Source organism: Hemitrygon akajei, chromosome 10 (genome assembly GCF_048418815.1).
Source record: "Hemitrygon akajei chromosome 10, sHemAka1.3, whole genome shotgun sequence".
Classification (NCBI taxonomy): Eukaryota; Metazoa; Chordata; class Chondrichthyes; order Myliobatiformes; family Dasyatidae; genus Hemitrygon; species Hemitrygon akajei.
The window spans coordinates 26,957,028-26,978,581 of record NC_133133.1 but is presented as its reverse complement, the minus strand read 5'-3'; the positions used below and the strand labels follow the sequence as shown (position 1 = coordinate 26,978,581).

The following is a 21,554-nucleotide window of genomic DNA, read 5'->3' as shown; positions in this document are numbered from 1 at the left end:
ATTCAAGGCTTGCAGGCTTTGTTGTGACCAATGGATTTTGATTCTGCAATTTATATGAAGTGCAGCAGGTTAGTTGAAGATGGCTTCTGAAATGACCAGCAAAAAATTAGTTATCTACTCTTTGATTCTGGCAGAACATGCTTGTTCTTTCTCTCGAGAATGTACTCAAAAAATCTGACCAATTCAAGACCAATAATGTGCTTAGAGTGAGGAAAAAAAATATTTCTGATCAGTTCTAGCAAAAAGCTTGTCCAGGCAGCAAAGGTTTCCTTAATGTGGTGTGGTCATGCTCTGTAATTAAAGGTGAAAGCACTTAACTGGACCTGATTGACCTCTGTTGTTTAAGATTTATGTCTTCTGCAAAATGCGTCCTAGATGGGAAGTATTCTGTGAGGAAAGGAACAGCCCAATTCAAAAAAGCACCACAAAGAAATTTATTTCTTTTACTCCTCTAGTATACTACCATCAATTTCCAGTATCTGCAGCATTTCTTGTCTTCTATTACACTTGACTGGTTTGCAGGACTGAAGCAAGAAAGTGTGTTTTCCTTAATTCCTCCTTAGGTTCCTGATTTCTTGGGAGAGTAGAGTTCCATGGGTGCTGATTATCATGGGCACCTTGTTCTGGTTGACCATTTTTATGAGTTTAAAATGGAATTCTTGTCCCTTTAACAATGGGGTGTATTACAACTAAGGTAGATATCATCCATATGTCTTACCTGCATGAATTCCTGCATTTGCAACCAATCTGTAGGGAACATCTTTTACACTGTTGTCAACTAATTTAGTGCGGAATACAATCTAATTTTTCTGGTTATTAGTGACCTAAAGTAAGTGATCCATCATGCAGTTGTAACAATCCTGACATATGTTTCTGAGCTTTAGTGCTTAAGATTGGTAATAATGTTTTCCTCAAGCTTGGTTCAAGGTCTATTGGGCTTAACTGTATTAGACCACCAGACACAACCATGCATTTTATTGGTTATGATTTGAATGAGATGTTAAACATTTGTCATGGTTAACTTAATAAGATGTAGAAGATTTATCAAAGATCAGAGGTGTTGTCCTTATTAACTTACAAAATAAAAAGCTTCATGGGTATTTTGCTGGTATATTTTATATTCTACCATTTATACATTAGATAATTGGGATACCCAAATTTTTTGGTTGTTTAGAATGGTTTGAAAGGATTTTTAATCCACTGTGATTCAGCATGTATTTTTATTTGCGCAGAAGAAGCACTTCTGAGGTCGAAAACTGTAAATTGTTCAATATTAAACTAGCAGTTTCTTTTTTCCTTGCTCTTCTGAATTTATGCATCAAGTCAAGTAGTATCAGTGGAAAGAGAAACAAAATGAAGGTTTCATGTTAGGAACTTCAATCTGAAACAACTTATTTATCTTTTCAAAGATGCTGAATGACCTGCTAAGGATTTTCAGCATTCTGTTCTTGCTCTAGGTTTCTGGCATTGACAATTAAAAACAAAAACCCCCTTCATTTTTGCCAATGAAGGATGAGCATGTGTCTGACACCCTTTCCAATTCTCTGCTATTCTTTAGTTAGTGAACTCACAGGTGTTCAATTTTGTAAATGAAAAGGGCCAATTAGTAAATCTGGATATGCCGCTTAACATGAACACGTTGCCAGGAAATTTTCTAGTGTTGCTTGAGCAATAATAGGTTTATTTAGTATGTTTAGTGTCAAAATTATAATGATAAAATAATATTGACACTAAAGTTGTCGGAATTGTGCAGATTCATGATGCCACTGTTGCTGTAATTGCTTCCTGCATCAGATTGCAGTGTGTGATAGGTGTAGGTTCTAATTGCAAAGAAAATATGGCTTCTTTGACATTGAAATGAAACTCAAGTTGTCTTATTTCCACCTTCCAACAAGTTGTTAGACAGTCCCCTCTGATCTGTTCCAGGGCATATGGCCAGAATTTATACAAAAACACTAGACTCCGTGTGATTTGGCGTAATCCTGGGTATCATTTTACAAGTTGTTACCATCGCCGTGTGATAAGTAAGAAATCCTAAATCCAAATCTGTAAAGTTCTAAATACGTCTCTGCAAAACCCTAAGTCCATTGGCAAGATAAGTGAACCATGTTGGCATTCTGTTCCCGGTCAACTTGCTCAGCAATGGGGCTATAATTATATTCATTTGGTTTGACTTGCCAGTTCATGCCTTTCTTATTCCTGACAGCAGACCGCAAAATGGGCATCCCAAGCTCCATCATGAAAGAGGTTATCAAGTTTTGCAGACAAATGGCTTCGACTTTCAGCACCATCCAAGATGTTCTTCTATCGTAAGCAATCATGGGCCCATCGATTTTCGTGACTCAGCTACATTATTAACACTAGTTCTTAGAGACTGTGAGAAGATGAAACATCTCCTTCATCATCTTGGCAATCTTTCATGATGGAGCTTAAACCTAGCATAATCAGAGGAAGGAGCATGACACACAAAATGCTGGAGGAACTTAGGCAGCATCTAGGAAATGAGGACATTTATTGTTTAAGGCCGAAACCATTCGCAGGACCCGCGTTACCAGCATTGAAACAACTTGCCTGGTCAAGCACCACCTGCCCCAGCTTTGAAAGCCTGCAGGTCGCATGTTGGTTTTGTCAGCCAGCTAGAACTGCAGAAGGCTTCCTCAGAAGAAAATATCATTCACATATGCGGTAGTTCAAAACTTACTTTACAAAACATCATTGTTCCTTTAACTACATGATGTCTTCACTAAATCACCTGCTCTGAGTCATCAGAGCAACTGCATGGGACTAAATTTCTAACAGTAGTGAAGAAAATCTAAATACAAACAACAATGGGCCAATTTTTGTGTTGAGAGTTATTTTAAAGCTATTGCTGTTTGCTGTTAAATCATACAGCATTGATCTGGAGATGTTCATCTCCATGGCACAAATGACCATTGAACTCTGGAAGATTTTTTAGTTTCTCTCTATGAGTTGTGTAAAAATAATAATTTTGGTTTTATTAGTGACTTAATATGGCACAATAGTGTTTGTGCATTCACTTCTAAGTGAACATCAAATGGCATGTTTTCTTTGCCTTTTGTATCTGTCCCAAACTTTTTTCTCCATTTGCTTTTTGTAGGCAATTTTTTATTCAATTGATATTTTCTGCACCTTTATTTGGAGCGCAAATCTGGGTTTGGTTAAAAATGGATACTTTTGCTTTTACATACTTCTGATTTCCTGTAGAAGATGCCATTCTAAAAGTGCCTCTTCCCATTTTGTTCACAATTTTCCAAACATTTGGTAACAGCTTTAATTTTAAAAAAATCTGCATGCAATTACTTTGCTGTTGAAATAAAGGCCAAGTGAATGTTTGTGATGAACTCTTTGAGTAAAGAGTTTTGTTATTTACTAGGGTTGTGCTAAATGTATTTGAGTCCTAGAACAGTGCAGCAGGGACACAGGCCCTGCAGCCCAACAAGTGAATGCTGACCTCGGTACCCACTCAGCTCGTCCCAATCCCCTATGTTCAGCCTATATCTCTTGAAGCCATGTAGCTCTGTTTCTTAAATGAAACTATTGCACTTGCCTCAACTATTTCCTCTGGCAGTTTGTTCCATATAATCACCCCCCTCAGCATGGGGAAAAATGTAGCCAGTCTGGTCCCTTTTAAATCTTTCTCCTCTCAATCTAAACTCTACGCTTTAGTTTTGGACTCCTACCCTGGGGAAGACAGTTACTATCCACTTTTATTTATGCCTCTAATAATTTTAAGCATTTCTTTACAGTTACCCATCATTCTGTATGTTCTAAGGAATTAAAAATCAGCCTATCTAACATCTTCCCTCAGGTCTGTCAACTACCTTGTAAATCTTCTCTCTAGTCTTCTCAGTTTAATTACATCTTTCATAAACATAGTGACCAAAACTGTACACAGTACTCTAAGTGGGGCCTCACCAAAGACTCATTCATTCAGCTGCGACATAATGTCTCAACTCCTATACTCAGTGCCCTGACTGATGAAAGTAAGCAGGCAAATGCCTTTTTCCCTACCCTATCAACCTGTGCAATCACATCAATAGGTACGTTTAATGTCAGAGAAATGTATACAGTATGCATACTGAAATTATTTTCTTCGTAAACATCCATGGAAGCAGGAGAGTGCCCCAAAGAATGAATGACACTTAAACATTAGAACCCTAAAGCTGCATCCCCAGCACCACCCCCACCATGCAAAAGCAGCAGCAAGGCAATGATTCCTCTTTCCCCACCAGCAATAAATCATCAGCGCCCCCCCCCCCCCCACCGAGCACTCAAGCGTGCAGCAAGGCATCATTAAAGACACAGACTTGCAGTACCCCAAAGACTACCTGTTCACCTGGTTATTCAACATACTACAGTGCCTCTCCCTGTCCCTCCCCCTCCCCCTAATAAGGGAAAAAGAGATATCCTTGTTTCACAGCAAGAGGGGAGGTACAACAACTGGCTGATTTATGGTATTAAAAGTCTGTTGCACCCACCACTTTTTCTGAGTCTTTTTTTTGGAGTTGGCCTCCAAAAAGGCTCAGATCTCTGGGCACACAGCCCCTGGGAGCTAACCTGCTGCTCCTGATGTTTCGTGTTCTCCCGCGGCGCCTCAGTCAGTGTCACTGGCGTTGAATCAGCCCTTCTCCAGAGCCATGAAAATCTAACACCCTGAAGGCTCACTAGGCCTCCAGGCTGCATCCTTGGGATATCAAAAAGCGGCCGGTCATGAGACCCTGAGAGCTAGTCCCATTCCTGCAAAGAACCAAAGTCAGAATGTAACTCCAGGTCAGGGTCTTCAAAAGAACCTTGAAAAGGAAACAAAGAGATAGCAAAGACAGAAATAGAGCTGTTTCTGAAGTTGCAAACAAAGGAGTCACCGTTTAGCGCCATCATCACTTCACTCCACTTTCAACAAATAAAGTTCAAAGGTTCATTTGTTATTAAAGTATACAACTCTAAAATTGTCCTTCTGCAGATAGCCACAAAACCATGAAAGAAAATAATTTTGGGTAACATTCTCCAGGTACTTTGGCAGCCCTTACCCTCTCTGGCAGCGGAGCGATCCCACCAGCGATCAAAAGGCAGGCAGCCGGTACTCACCTTCCACATTCACCTTGATGTTTCAATCTCCCTCATTGCTTTAATTGGTGAACAGTGGAAGTTATTATTAGCAAGGTCATGTGAAACATCAGTTCACGGCCTGCAGCCTTTTTGCCACGAAGTTCGTGCACATTGCCTCTGCCTCCTGGAATCCTCATGGCAATGGCAGAGTGCTGAAACAGCCAAACGATATCCAATCTGCAAATCACAGGCTGCAACAGTTCCAGGATTATATTCAAGATGAAAAACAAGTGTAAAAGACATAAAAGTGGTGTAAATGGTTTCACGATCCATCCAGAAGATGTCGACTGAAGGAGCGTTGTATACAGGCACCATTGTGACCAGAATGATACACCTGTGCTCCTAGGTCTCTTTGTTGCATTATACTCCCTAATTCCCTATGTTTCAAAATGCAACACCTCTTACTTGGTTGTATTGAAATGCATTTGCCGCTCCTCAGCCCATTTCCTCACCTGATTAAGAGTACCTCCCTTCTTCACTATCAGCAACATACTAATTATGTGTCGTCTGTGGACTTAATGATCAAATTTAGTGCTTTTGCATCCAAATCATTTATACAAATAATAACAAGGATCCTTCCATCTAGAGATGAGATGAGGAAGATCTAGTCAAGATGAAGAAAGAAGCATAAAGTTTAAGAAGAACAGATCAGACAAGTCTCTACAGAGTTACAAGTTCACCCGGAAGGAGCTTAAGAAAGGACTTGGGGGAGCTGGACTGGGACTTGAGAGGGCCTAGGCAAGAAGGATTCAGCAAAATCCCAGAACATTCTACATTTATGTGAACAACAGGAAGATGACTAGAGTGAGGTTGGGAGTGATTAGGGATAAAAGTGGGAAGGTTCTCAATGAATACTTTGCTTCAGTACTCACCAATGAGAGGGACTTTGATATATGTGGGGACAAGATAAAACAGGTGGATATGCTAGAACATGTCAGTATTAAGAACGAGGACATGGCAGAACTTTTGAAAAAGATGAGTACAGTCAGCCCTCCTTATCCGTGAATTCTGCATGCGCGAATTCAACCAACCATGAATCGAGAAAACCCGGAAGTGCTCTTCCAGCACTTGTTGTTCGAGCATGTACAGACTTTTTTTTCTTGTCATTATTCCCTAAACAATGCAGTATAACAATTAGTTTACATAGCATTTACATTGCATTAGGTATTACAAGTAATCTAGAGATGATTTAAAGTATACGGAGGATGTGCGTAGGTTACCATGGATTGATACCGGAAAAAAATTGGAAGTTCTCTTACTATGTAAGTCTGAACAGGTACATCCGATATTATTTAGCGTCAGTCAAACGATTGTTTTAATATCTTCTATATATTTTACAGTTCTATGCATATAAAGCACTTAAGAGTATATGTTTCAGTGCCGGGCTCAGGAAGTTCCCCAATTCCATCCAGTGACAGACCACTTCTGAGCACGTTCTCCTTCCGTGCCTGGTTGATGTGAAGGATCGAAAACTCAAATCTCCAAAACCCAATAATTAAACCACTGCGTTGCTTAGTAATAATTATAGCTTTCTTCGGGGCAGGGCCTTTCTTACTTTATCCTTCAAAATTGTTCTGATTGTTGACCGACTGTAGCCTAACGCTTTTCCAATGACCGATGGCGTTTCACCTCTTTCCGATCGCTTTATTATTTCCACTTTATTTTCGATCGTGATTATTTTCGTGAACAGAAGCACTGTGGGTTTAGAACTTGGCCGCCGGGTCCTAATGTCCACCGCACTGAGACAGGTTGAAGAAGGGACTTGAGCATCCGTGTTTTTTGGTATCCGCAAAGGGTCCCAGAATCAATCCCTCGCGGATAAGGAGGGCCAACTGTATAGACAAGTCCCTAAGGCCAGACAGGATATATCCCAGGTTACTCCAGGATGCAAGGAAGAGATTGCTGTACCTTTAGTGATGATCTTTGCATCCTCACTGGCCACAGTAGTGCCAGAGGATTGGTGTATGAAGAATGTATTTCTTTGTTCAAAAAAGTGTTGAAGTTAATTGAGTATGAGAATTTGTTTTTAATTTCATCCTACTCATTGCTGTTGAAAATCTGATGTAGCTTACGCAGCTTTTTAGGTAGCTTCTAAATTCCTGTAGGTACATTATTTTCCAAGTGCTCTCTTTGTCACTAATTGCGGTTGTGCAATTAAATTTATTATTGTGTGGAACCACAATTGCAGAGGAATATAAAATATCATTTTCTAAAGGAACAATGGGAAATTTTGATTTAAACATTTTAAACTTTTAAGATTCAAGCATAACAGGGAGAGTGTGATGGCAAATCTCTCTATTCCAATTGAATGTGACTTTGGAGAGCTTACTGATGAGAGTGATCTTTAGCACAAAACAGCTGAACGGAACTTTAAAAATAAAAGGCAAAATTAGTTGCATTGAACTGATAACACTACAATGGATTCCACTCTTGAGTTTGCCTGAACTACTGGAAAATTTATTATACTACTAACTTTTAAATGAATTAATTGATATAGTATACAATAATGTGAAAATCTGCTAGTATGGCACCACCAAAATTCCTGAGCCTACTGTACAGTTGGAATTTTACTGTATCGGGAGCTTAAAATTAAAACGAAAAGCAGACCGCTATTTTGGTAATGGCTCTTGTTGGATCCATTTGCTCATTCTAAGTGTAAGTCAAGCAGGAATGTTAATGCATGCCTGAAAGTCTTAACATGGAAGTAAAGTATTCTGTTAAGAACACTGGCATGGGAGTGAGGGGTTCTGTTAAAGGAGATTTTGGCACTTCTAATCGGTGGGGGAGGGAAGTGAAAAGGTATTCATTGCAAGAAACTTGTTTCCTTGCTGTCCATAACAGCCTCTAGCTTTTTCGTCTCCTTTTAAAACTCAATATGTATTTGAATTTTTATTGTTAGCTTTGATAGCTGCTTTGTTGTATTCAGGCAAGGTTATTTTATGAGCTTTGTGCTTATTTATTTACTGTGTCATGGTTCCTATAGAGCACATGTTGAGATTTAGTTTTATGGGAATATGTATCTGTTTATATTATACTAAATGCCTTTTGAATACTTACAATATTTCTTGGAGCCTTGACCATCATCAGCTCAGCTGAGTTAACAATGGCAAGCTTAAAATTGCTTTACCTAAATTAAATTTTAATACCTTGAATTGTTACCTCAGTTTTGCATTCACCATTCATAAAATGCTTACTCAAAATCAATTTCCTGGTACTAATAACAAAAATGATTCCGTTTTTAATTGTGTTGTAAGCTGATCTATCTCTTGCGTTTTTTGTTTTGAATGTGCTTTAATGATAACATCAATGTGGAGACATTCTCTTCAAGCATTTGTTCAAGAAGAGTCCAGGAAAGTTGTGATGTTAATAAACGATATTCATTCATTACTGACCTCAAAATTTGGCTAGTGTTTTTTATTTTTGATTATTCCTTAATAGTTTTTTTTATTACAGCTGCTAACTGATTCTGTTCTTGCAATGTTTGATATTTTAAATCACTTTTTGTAGTCTGACCTCTTTACTCTTGCAAGCAATTTTCATGCTGACTTTGAGGTGTGTTCTGCACATCAATTACTTTGCCATTTAGACCTTTTTTCCACCCGATTCCATAGGTAATTAATCAGTGTTCTAGTTTCCAAGTATTGTATCCAATTCAAGTCAATGTATTTAGGCAGGATGTGAAGAAATTGAGAAAATAATAATCTAGAAACTTATGGTGAATTTGTGCCTACACAAACAGGGATCTGTACTTGTCAAGATTTAATTAAATTGTATTTCATTAGCCACAATTTTTTTTTATTTTGGGTCTTTGTAATTGCAATTTTAAATACAAATAGCACGTTTTTTTAAAAAAGAAAACCTTATATTTACAGTGAAAGCAAGCTGAATACATTAGTACAGAAGCTTCATGAATATCTGGCTCAGTCAACAGAGCAAGGTGAAGAAACCCTCTCCTCTCCAGAACTGTGTGTAAATCAAGCATCAGGTAAATCATTTAAATTGAATTTATCAACTTTAACTTAGCAGGCATGATGGGGAAATTTGTGACTATCCACTTGCTTCTTCTATCAGATTCCTCTTTTTCTAGCCCTTTACATTTTCCATCCATCACCTCTTTGCTTCTTACTTCCTCCCCCACCCACTTGGTTTTTACTCTTCATGTATGTGAAGGATGTTAGAAGTAAAGTCAGTTCAATTCACCTTTACCTTTTAGTTTGCACTCCTTCCTCTTCCCCCATCCCACCTTCTTATTTGGCTCTTCCCCTCTTTTCCAGTCCTGATGAAGGGTCTTGGCTCAAAACATTGACTATTCATTTCCATAGATGCCGCAAGACCTGTTGAGTTCCTCCAGCATTTTGTATATTGCTTTGAATGATGCAGTAGTTGGCTTTGTAATTAATAGGTTTGGGCAGGGAAGCTTTTAACTGCTGGAGAATGTAGATAGTTGGCATCATAATGGCAAATAGAATTTATTCCAAGGAGGAATGAGGTAATTTGGAGACAAGGGCAAGGGAACATGCAGTGAACTGTGAAGTCTGGAGGAATAGTGAAACCTTGGAGTTTATGTACTCAGATCTTAAAAGAGGGCAAGACTAAACATCTCCATCCAGAGGGGGCTGAGGGGAGACTTAATTGATGTGTACAAAATTAGGAACCATAGTTTAGCAGTTATGTATCTGTTCTCTATCTGCTTTGTATTCTGTGCTGTGGGGTTTATTATGGTAACTAGTCACATGAGTAGGGGTGTGGTGAAAGCAAAGGGAATAAGATACGTATTCTGTTTTGATTTTGGATTAGTTTTGCCGCTACATTTCTGTTGTCAAAAGTTTTAGACAGTTATATCAAACAAGCTTCAGCATGCAGATGTGTCCAAGAAATTAGAAGCACTGCAGCCTGGAGCAGCTTGTGGCAAGTAATTACCTTTTGTTGATTCACGCTGTGTGTTTGGGTTTGAGACACAGTTTTGAATGGTCATTGTTGCCGTGTCCAACTGGGTTCGACTAAAAAGCTCAGTAGTGGCGTTTGCCTGAATTGTTCGATCCTTGATTGTGTTGAAAGGCTGAAGAACTGAAATATTACTTCCATTGTTGAAAAGCTGAATTGAAGCTAATGTTCTGTCTGAGACAAAATGAGTTCAGCTAGAAGCAGTGACCTTGAACTTAAGACTAAGAGAAATTAAACAAATGTGATGTTAAAGGTCAATTCCCTGGGGGAAATTAAAATATTTACAAAGGCAAAGAGCATCCTATGATTGCGTATAAAATTGGAGACAGTGTCATAACATACATGTAGTATGTTCTGCAGCTGTTACCAGATCAACCCATGTGTCATACCACATCGGCATGCATTAGAATGGAGGCTGATTTAGCTGAGATAACAAATATTGAGGGATAAGCACACCTTGGAGGAAAAGGTGGAAAAGCTTCAGAAGAAAATGGAACACGCTTTGGAAGAACAGAAAGAACAACTTCGAAGTAAAATGGAGCAGCTTAATTTGCAGGATGAAATTGCAGCCAAGGTGGCCAGAGTTACAGTGCTAAGAGCTTCAAGTGCTATGGGTGCTAAACGTGCTGCAGCAGAGCAGATCCATGGTGAGAGTTCCCATGTTGACATGAAACAGGGAAAATCCGGCATGCTTGATGTCAGGGTGGATACTTCTAAAGAACAAGTATCTATGAACCACAGGTTTGAACCTCAAGGGATAGTTCACTCTCAGCCTGCACCAATAGCACATCGTGCCTCTGATACTAATTTACAATATGATGACACTAGTGTTTCAGATGATAAAGGTTTAAATGCAGTGCCGGAGGCCATAAAGACACGAAAGGAGATAAGAAGCATAGTGATGCAAAAACAGTGCATTGCATCTCTGCCTAAAAAGAGATCCTTTGCAGTATCATTCATTTATGAGGGCTTTCAAGAATAGCATTGAAGCCAAGACTAAGGATTATGGTGACTATCTCCATTTTCTTGAACAGTTCACTGGAGGTTACTCGAGAGCTTTTCAAAAGGATATCTAAAGGCCTACTAAGCTTTGCTATGGGAGCATTTTGGTGATAAGCAAAAGTTACTCTGGGTATTGTGGAAAGTGAGCTGAAACTGAACCCAGAGCTGATGAAAAGGGTGCAGATTCAAAACAGGCCATGAGTGAAGCAAACACAGCAGTGTATGGAGACAGGCGTTCATGACTGTAACTTCCTATAATTCCAGTTCAGGTGGAGTTTAAGAAGAGTAACAAGACAATGGTTACTTATTATTTCCTAGATCAAGGAAGTACAACAGTGTTCTGCACAGTGAGCCTCATTAACAAGCTCAACCTGACAGGAATTTTACACGTGATGGATCAAAGAAGATTGTGTGTAGCCACACCATTTCAGGATTGGAGGTGGCTGACTTGGATAATGAAAACTATTGTGAACTTCTAATGTTTGTATACAGCAACATAAGCCTGTCCACAAAGGGAACATTCCTCATCAGATCTTCAGGAATAGTCTCACCTTAAGCATGTTTATTTGCCAGAAATTGAGCTGCTGATAGGGGTGAATGTGCATAAGCATTGAAGCCATTGTAAGTAATTTGGAGTGTTAATGGTGGACCCTATGCAATCAGAACAATTGTTAGGTTGGACTATTACTGGACTGTTGAAAGGAGATCATGGTGGTGGAAGACACTATGCTTGGCCAGAGCTGACAGCTAATGGGACTTAATTTTGTGTTTGGGTGAGTTTTGGCAGCAGCGATTCAAGACAGATTTTCCTGAATGCAGTCAAGAGGGACTACATGGTTTGTCAGGAACAGAGCACAATCCAAGATGGACTGCTTACCATAAGATGATATTGTAAATGTGGAGATTTCATGTCTCCTGTGTCTTGATAGCATGTAGTTGTATTATTATAGTATAATAGTTTGGGGACTAGAATGGAGGAACCATGAATCTATTCTCTATCTGCTTTATATTCTGTGCTGTGGGGTTTATTATGGTAACTAGTTACATGAGTGGGGATGTGGTAAAAGTGAAGGGAATAAGTTGCGTATTCTTGCTTATTTTGTAGCAATTTGTAGCTTGGGATCGGCTGAGGTATTTTTACTGACTACTGAGAACACTCAACAATTGGATGTTTGCTGATAAAGGATCAAATGCTTTTGCAATATTTTGTAGCTATGGGCATGTCACAAGTATAACATTCTGTACGGTTGCAGGCAAACAGCAAATAGCTTGTTTTGATTTTGGGTTAGTTTTGCTGCTACACGCAGGTTTTTTTTAACTGTTTCCTCTAGCTGAAAAACCACAGCTAGTGCATTTCAAATTGGTAATGAAAGGGAAGATAAGGAAAATACTTCCTTTATTTGGAAGGTTCCATTGAGTCATTAGATGTTTTTGTATTCAGTAATCAGATTTTTCTTGTATAACACAGTTGACTGTTTGTTTCAAGACTAAGTGAAAGATTAACATGAAGCATCTGCTACACAGAACCAAAGGGTTCTGATTGATGTTGGGTAAAGAATAGCACATGCTTCTTACTGAGTTTTGTATGCAACTAAAAATAAAACAAAACCTATTTTGAATTTAACATGCATCCTGGAGATTTTAAATACTTTTTTTTAAAATAAGAGCTGCTGTTGGTTTCTTTGGAAGGTTGAATAAAGAATAGCCAGAGGTTGCAGTCCATGTCTGTATTGAGGACAAGTCGTCTTAATCTAAAGATATTTGGAGAAAATTATGGATCAGGGCCTCCAAAGTTGATCTTTGGGTTACTAGCTGTGCTAAATGTAATGGATACTGATATCCAGGCTAGCTGGAGGGAAGTGAAAGGAAAATGGCAGTGTATTGCGAAATTGATATGATTTCAGAAAATAGCGTGAAGATGATATGTTTTGTGAAGATTGGAGTAGATGTGTTGGGTTCCTTCCCAAGTTAGTAGAAATAATATTTTTCTTCTTGATGATTTGAACTTGGGTGAATGGGACATGCAGTTTTCATTTACATCTAATTTGCTCTGCATTCAGGTGCATGAACCCCACCCCAGACACACTGTCTTCTCTACCCTTCCATCAGTCAGAAGATATAAAAATCTGAAAGCATGTGTGTACCACCAGGCTCAAGAATAGCCTCTATCTCACTGCTGTAAGACTTAAGATAGCCTCATGACCTCACCGTCTATGTTGTTATGACCCCACATCTCTTTTTTCCAGCCGGCATTGCACTTTCTTTGTAACTGCATTCTGTTACTGTTGTTACTGCATTCTGCATGGTGGGTTGGAGATATTCCTCCACCAGAAGAAGTGTAGGGCGCTTCATCCCTCTGCTAGCCTGCGGGTTACCCTTTGTCAAAGTGTAGTGCCCACCCATTTTCTCCCCCCCACCCCCAGATCGGGGCACGTGAAGCAGTGGGAGCAGGTAGTGGATGATCGTTTGAGTGGCTGGTGCATATCACAATTCCTGGTTATGCGACTACTGACACCAGGTAGACAATCTCTGAAAAGGTATTGATAATGACTGGCGTCACCTGTCTTGTAATGCTACTGCCCAGAAGGAGGCAATGGCAAACCAAATCTATTCTTGTACCACCCCCCCCCCCCCCCCCAAACATTTGCTATAAACCGGTGAGATGTGTTTTCTATTATCTATTCAAAGAGTTTCTTAAGAGCTCAAGCAGTATGGAAATTGGACCTTCAGCCCTACTTGTCTATGCTTGCTCCTTACCTAAATGGCTTTTAAATCTGCCCTTTACAGCCACTTTCTGAAAGCTTATTCCAAGTACTCACCACCTTTCGTATGAACACGCTACCTCTGATCTTTTAATTCTCTTGCCTCTGATCTTAAAACTGTGCTCTCTTGCTTTTAGCACCTCCTATCTGGGGAGCAAAAAGGCTGTGCTTTCATTCTGTCTCTGCTCCTCATGATCTTATATACCTCTTCAGGTGACCCTTCAATCTTCATGTTCCAGGGAATAAAATCTTAGTGTACGCAATTTCACCTTGTAACTGGCCCCCAAATCCAGGAAACATCCTAGTGAATCTTTTCTGCATTCTCTTCCTAGTTTAGTAGCATCTTTCCTACAGGGGACCAAAACTGTACACAATGCTTCAGCTTATATAACTGCAACATAACTTCCCAAGTCTTACATTCAGTGTCTTGACAAAGGCCAGCATACAAAAAAAATCTTTCACCACCCTATCTACCTGTGAAATGCTTTCAGTACTCTTCCATAACACTTCCCCAGGGCCCCACCATTCATTACATACATCGTGTCCTGGTTTGATCCTCTAAAATGCAATACCTCAAGTTTATCTGGATTGAAAGGTATTTGCTAGTCCTTAGACCACATTCTTAGCTGATCGAAATTCTCCTGTAATTTTTCAAGTCTACAACACCAGCTATTTTAATATTACAGGGTGTCCCCGAGTTATGAACATCTAACTTAGGAACAACTCGTATTTACGAATGGCCTGCCATAAAGCCCATTATATTAAAAATTGGTCGGCTCGAGGAAGGAGAATGCCGTCTGCCATTTTAAGTTGGATCACGTTGTCGTTCACTGTGTTGAGTGTGTTACTTTGTATTTGGCTTAATTTTTTCTTAGCAAGATTCACCCTGACCCCTCCCCCCTTCCAGTCAGCACCGCCCCCACTTGTCCCATTTAACCTGTCTCAGTGCGGGTGGACTTTAGCACCCAGGGGAGCGCCCACAGCTGCTGCTGAGTCTGCAGTGTTTCTGTTCGGTTGACGGGAAATAATTACGATTGAAAATGAAGTGGAAATAATAAAGCGATCATTAAGAGGTGAAACGCCATCGGTCATTGGAAAAGCATTGATCAACAGTCAAAAGCGTTGGTCAAAAGCATTGGCTACAGTCAGTCAACAATTGGATCAATTTTAAAGGATAAAGTGAGAATAATGGAGCATGCGAAAGGCCATGCCCTGATGAAAGCTACAATTATTACTAAGCAAAGCAGTGGTTTAATTATTGAAATACATACGTTTCTTAAGTGTTTTATATGCATAGGAAGGTAAAATATGTAAGACAAACGTTTGACTAACTGACGCTAAATAATACTGGATGTACCTGTTCCGACTTGCGTACAAATCTGACTTAAAGACGGACTTAGGAACAGAACTCGTTTGTAACCCGGGACAGCCTGTATCCTCAAACCTACTCACCAACTTTTTACATTCACACTGAAAACTTTTATATAAATTACAAACACAAGTCCCAGCACTGACCCATGATACATCACTAGATATAGACCTCCATTCCAAGATCATCAGCCTACGCTTCCTACCACTAAGTTTATTGAGTCCAGTTAGCAATTTACCCCTGAATCCCATGTGATCTAAGATCCTAATCCATGATTCTGGAACTCTCTGAATTTCTGCACTCATTTTGAGATTTTACACCAAAGAGGCAGGTTGCCTTGTCAAATCAGTACTGGTGCAAGAGCAATCCAGCTACCAACGTTCTCCTTTACTGATAGAAACATTCTCTGAATTGACTCTTAAGTTAACAGATATGACATTCTTTTCTGCTCATGAAGAAAAATACCAGCTTCTCCAACTTAAACACATAACCAAAGTATCTTGTCACAAGAACCATTTTGACAAATCCTATTTTGCACTCGGTCCAAAGCCTTCATCTTTCCTTAAGTGTGGTTTCCAGGATTGGATTCAATATTCCAGTTATGGTAAAAACATTTTTTATAGTTCTCTTATAGTTCCCTTGCTTTAATACTGAATGTTTTTATTTATAAAGTCAAACTAATGTAAAAAGTCCCATTTTCAATAGTGCTATTCCTCTGTCATATGCAGTAGTTCCTATAGAAACAGCCAATTGTGTTAATGCTATTAATCCTACTCTTACATCTAATGCGTTACAAGTTCCCATTAATACCTATCTGGTTCTCCCACTAACTTTTTGCAGTAGCTCATTAACCTAGGAACCAGCATATTTTTGGGACATGAGAGGAAATCCATATGGCTACAAGGGAAAATAACACGAGCCTTACCTATAGCACTGGAAATCAGATTATTGGTGCTGAAACAGCTGCACTACTTGCAATTCTGTCCTGCACCCACAGTTACATCCACAGACTATTTTCTTGAATGTCTTTTAGAATTGTGCTCTCAAATTCTTTTGCTTACCCTTCCTACCAAAATGAAACACCTCTTGATTTTTGGCATTAAATTACATCTACTACATCTACCATCTGTTTCTATGAAGTCTAGTTCATTATCCTTCTAAATTTTGTCATGTGTGTATTTGGAGATTGTGTTCTGTACATCCATGTCTAGAGTATTAATACACAGAATATTTAAATATAAATACTGACCTTCCGCTATTTGCTTCTATCTAGATCAAAAAGTAACTGCTGTGACTCTGTTTCCCGTTATTTCTGCAATTTTCTATCCATGTTGCTGCAGGTCTTACTTTCTCTTTCATGGTCTGCATAACTTATCTATAAATAGTACCTTATCAATTTTATTTTAAGTTCAAAGTCACGAACAAGGGGAAGATAGCTGTGAAATAAAGGGTCAGTCATTTACAACAAGAGCATAAAGATTTCTTCTGTCGGAGGATTGTGAATATTTGGAATTCTTTGTCACCTTCCCCCTGCCAAGCATGTTGGAAACCAGATCATCAGATATGTTTAAAGTAGACATAAGTTTTCAAAAGTTCACAGAATTGAGAGTTACGATGAATTGGCACAGATAAGAGTTGAGGCCATGGTTGTATTCAATGGTAATGCAGATCGAGGAAGCTCGTGGTCTACTCCTTTTCCTATTTCTTGTGTTCTTGTATTTCTTAAACCTCTTGTTTCATCAAAAAATTCTATCATGCAAGTTAGACTTAATTGACCTTTAACAAAGCCATGCTGGCTTTCTCTAATCAATCCACACATTCTCTTTGAACATAGAAATTTACCTATCATTGAGCTTAGAGTTTATATTCATAACATTTTGGGGTTTGAGTTGTGTCTACGTGATCAGTGTTAAGAAGCTAAGTATGTTTTGCCATCTTGAGCTGCTGCAGCTCTTCTCGAGATGGTGTCTGTGTTGGAGAGAGGGCAGAGTTGGGACTTAGACCCAACATTTATCAAGCACTGATTTATTTCTAATAAATGTTGTGCAGCCTGGGATGGTGTTCACATATTGTTGTTGACCCTGTCCTCAGTGCATATCTGAAAGGTTCTGTCTGTGTAATTTGGGCCAATAACTGCAGTGCATTTTGTGTATGGTACATTTTGTTGTCTTTGTTTGCCATGATGGAAGAAACATATATTAGAGTTGTAGATTGATGCATTTCATATCTATCACTTTGGCATACGTGGTGTTGAATTTGAGAACTTTTGGATCTATACTTATCCAGTAAAGTTATGAGCATTTCATCATGCTCATGAATTATCTTGTAGATCAAGAAAGGATTGCGTCATGATACTTGCCCTCTGACCTTCCTTTTGGCACCCATTGATGTGGCCAACCAGTCTGGTTAAGTGGGGGTCTGGGGGGAAGCAAGGAATTGGATGGGAGAGGGGTTGTTGAATTCCAAAGGTGAATAGTTAGACTCTTTTGTTGGAGATTGTCCTTTTCCTTCTCTTGTGAATGTTACTTGCCACTTAATCAACTTATGCCTGATTATTGTGTGGTTTTTACTGCATGCAGGTATAGACATGCTCCTTTGCAGAGTAGCTATGAATGGAATTGAGTATTGTGCAATTATCAGCAAACATTTCAAAAGTTGAACTAAGTATAGAAGGAAGGTCATTGATGAATTGGTTGAAGATGTGTGGAAAGCAAGGTGAATCAGCCATATAGATTCAAAATCAGCTTGCACATAGAAGATGGAGGAAGGTAGTAGTCGTTGGGACTTGTTCTGGCTGGGGTTCTGTGTCTAGTAGCCTTCCATTCTGTGTCTAGTAGCCATACATTCTGGCACCTCTGCTTTTTGTGCTATATAAATGACTTGGGTGAAAGCATAGATGGGTAGGTTAGTAAGTTTGCAGATGATACCAAGATTGGTATTGTGGATAACAAAAAAGACTGGCAAATGATACTGCAGGAGGTAGATCACAGATATGACTTGAAAAAAGGTAGAGTTTAATGCAGCTAAATTTGAAGTTTGAACTTCAGGAAATCAAATGTAAAGAGACAGTTAATGGTGAGACCCTCAGCAGCATTGATATTCAGAGGAATCTTGGCATCCAAGTCCATAGTTCCCTGAAATTAGCTACACGGTGTGGTGAGAAAGCATATGGTATGCTTGTTTTAAATAAAGGAACTGAGCTCTAGAGTTGGAAAACTATGTTGCAGCTTTATAAAAGTAGACAGACTGCATCTAGATTATTGCGTTCAGCTATGGTCACCCCATAATAAGAAGGATTTGGAGGCTTTGAAGACGGTACATAAGACGTTTGCCAGGATTCTGCCTGGATTAGATGGTATGTACTATGAGGAGAGGTCAGACAACTTGGGTTTTCTTTAGATCAGCAGAGGCTAAAGGGAGCTCTGACAGATATTTGAAAGATTATGAGAAGTCTATGTAGAGAGCCAAAATCTTTTTCCCAGGATAGAAATGTCTAATACCAGAGGGCATGTATTTAAGGTGGAGGTATAGGCTGAAAAGATTTATGCAGGGCAAGATTTTGTTTTGCAGAATGGTGGGTGTCTGGAATGTGTTGTCTGGTGTGGTGGCTGAAGCAAATACAGTAGAGACATTCTCGAGACTCAGACAGGTACTTATGAGCATGCAGGAAATGGCGGGGATATGCACGTTATGTCAGCGGAAGGAATTAGTTTGGTACAACAATGTGGGCCAAGGGCCTGTTCCTGTTTTATGACCTATAGTTGAGTCTAGGACACTATCATTGGAACCTGTGCAGCGATGTCTTGGGGCAGGGTAGATTGATTTTGAACAATCATTCTTGTCTTACTTTGTGTGAAGTATAACTTCAATCATTGAAGTGTTTATTTCCTTTAATACCCATGGACTTCAGTTTTGTCAGGACTCCAGGATGCCATGCTTGGTTAGATAGTGAGGGCTATCAACGTTGCTTCACCTCTGCTATTCAGCACTCTGGTTTGTGTTTTGGAGCAAGGATGAGTTATGGAGCCAGGTCGCTGGTGAAAATGAGTGAGCTATAAGTCAGTAAGATATTGTTAAGTAAGTGTAGCTCAACTGAGTTTCATTGCACACTCTTTTTTCACTCCCTGCCATTGTGTTTCTCTTTTGAATATTCTACAATATTTTGGATGTCCCTGTTGACTGTTTTCAACATGCTGTCATGCTAGCAATTCAGAGCCTCAGTCATCGACCTTTTATCTTTCATTGTTTAACCAATCACTTTAAATCACTGTTCTCAATGAGGTCATGTACAGATGAAAAGTAAAAGATTGGCAAGATGAAGAAAATGTTCCAGAAAGCTTGTGTAACTAACTGGCTTCAGGTCACTGCGCTGGCTGTTGAAGCTTATTGTGATTGAATAATCTTCTGGCGGAGGAGAGCAGTACGGCTGAGCAAAGGGAATGGGAGATAGCACTTCAAACATATCTAGCAAAAGGTAATGAGGGAAAATTCTAGAATCTGGATATTGTGTCAACACATGGAGAGGTATAGTACTGGCATTCCCAATACTGATGCTGACGGGCAGTCTCTCTCTACACTGTCCTTGTAACTGCTTCATTGTTCCTGGACTGCCATCAAGAATTTGTACCCATTTCTGTGTAAAACATCGGGTACAGCTAGATTCACGTTGACGCAGCACATATCAGTGTGGAGGTTGAGTTTGTACCAGGTCGCTGACACTTGTTGGTAATGCCTCTTTCTTTGTAGAATGCTGATATGAACTCTGTAATTTCTGATTAGTTAGTGCTCTTGTTTATTGGAATGTGTTGTGGGTGCTAAGCAAGGTACCAGTGTATTCTTTATTCTGGTTAACTATCAGTCCTCTTTTAACTGTTCTTCCCATTACTGATGCGACCTTTGAAAAACTGGACAATATGTTCTTTCTTAGCTTAAAAAATGTAACTACAATGTCCCTAGAATTGCACACATTTGAACATAGAACAGTACAGCACAGGATCAGGCCATTCAGCCCTCAATATTGTACTGAACCAGTTAAAAAGCAAATCAAAAACACCAAACACTAATCTCTTCTACCTACATAATGTCCAAATCTCTCCACCTTCTTTACATCCATGTGCCTATGCAAATACCTCTTAAAAGCTAATGTTCATGCCTCCTAGCACCATACAAGGTAGCACATTCCAGGTATCTACCATTCTTTGAGTAAAAAACATCCCTCACATCGCTCTTCAACCGCCCCGCCACCCCCCCCGGCACATTCAATGTGCCACCCCTCTGGTGTTAGATATTTCAACCCTGGGAAGCAGGTACTCGCTGTCTACTCTACTTATGCCTCTCATAGCCTTATAAGCCTCTATCGGATCTCCCCTCAGTGTCTGCCATTCCAGAAAAAACAGTCCAAGTTTGTTCAGCCGTTCCTGATAGCACATGCCCTGTAAACCAGGCAGCATTCTGGTAAAATTTCTTTTTCTACACCCTCTCCAAAGCCTCAACGTAATTCCTATAGTGGGGCAACCAGAACTGTATGCATTACTCCAGATGTGGCCTAACCAGAGTTTTATAAAGTTGCATTATAACTTCCTGACTTTTGAACTCAGTGCATTGACTAATAAAAGCAAGCATTCCAAAAGCCTTCTAAATCACTATATCAACTTGTGTATCCACTTTCAAGGAGCTATAAACTTGGATCCCAAGATCTCTGATCAGCAGCACTTGCCCATAACAGTGTACTGTCTCCTTGTATTTGCCCTACCATGGGGTAACATCTCACATTTATTTGGACTAAATTCCATCTGTCATTTCTCTGACCATATCTGCAACTGATCAATATGTGCTGTATTGTTTGCTAATCCTACACTATCCACAATTCCACCAATCTGGTATCATCTACAAATTTACTAACTCACCCATCTACATTTTCATCCATGTCATTTATATTCATTGCAAATAGCAGAAATCCCAGCACAGATGCCTTTTAGAACACCACTAATTACAGAGTTCCAGCTCATTGTAATTCAGTCAGTGTTTCTTTTATAAGTGATGCTTGAATTTTGGTGACAACGTCTAGAAAATTAGATTTAACTGCCTTCTCCATGTCACAGAATACTGTATATACAGTGTTGACTCAATTTGAATTGGTTACTTAAAAAAAAACACCAGAGGTTAAGATTTTTCTGCAGAGATTTGTGAAGGTGTGGGATGGGCTGCCGGCAATGGTGGTGGGGGCAGATACGATAGGGTCTTTTAAGAGACTCTTGGAACAGACATGAAGCTTAGAAAAATAGAGGGCTATGGGTAACCCTAGGTAATTTCTAAAGTAAGTACATGTTTGGCACAGCACTGTGGGCCTT

General features: G+C 39.4%; 1 protein-coding gene across 7 annotated transcripts in view; it reads left to right on the top strand.

The window, feature by feature from the left end:
* Positions 1-21,554, top strand: part of atrx (ATRX chromatin remodeler) — a 196,316-nt gene that overhangs the window by 8,334 nt on the left and 166,428 nt on the right. For 5 of the 7 annotated variants that reach the window (XM_073057943.1, XM_073057939.1, XM_073057942.1 and 2 more), the window contains exon 2: positions 9,000-9,112. The exons of the other annotated variants lie outside the window; for them this stretch is intronic. Coding sequence is in view for 3 of the 5 variants with exons in the window: in XM_073057939.1 (XP_072914040.1) it covers positions 9,000-9,112 (113 nt within the window). In the remaining 2 variants the exon portion in view is untranslated. The remainder of the gene's footprint in view (positions 1-8,999; positions 9,113-21,554) is intronic. 7 annotated transcript variants of the gene reach the window in all.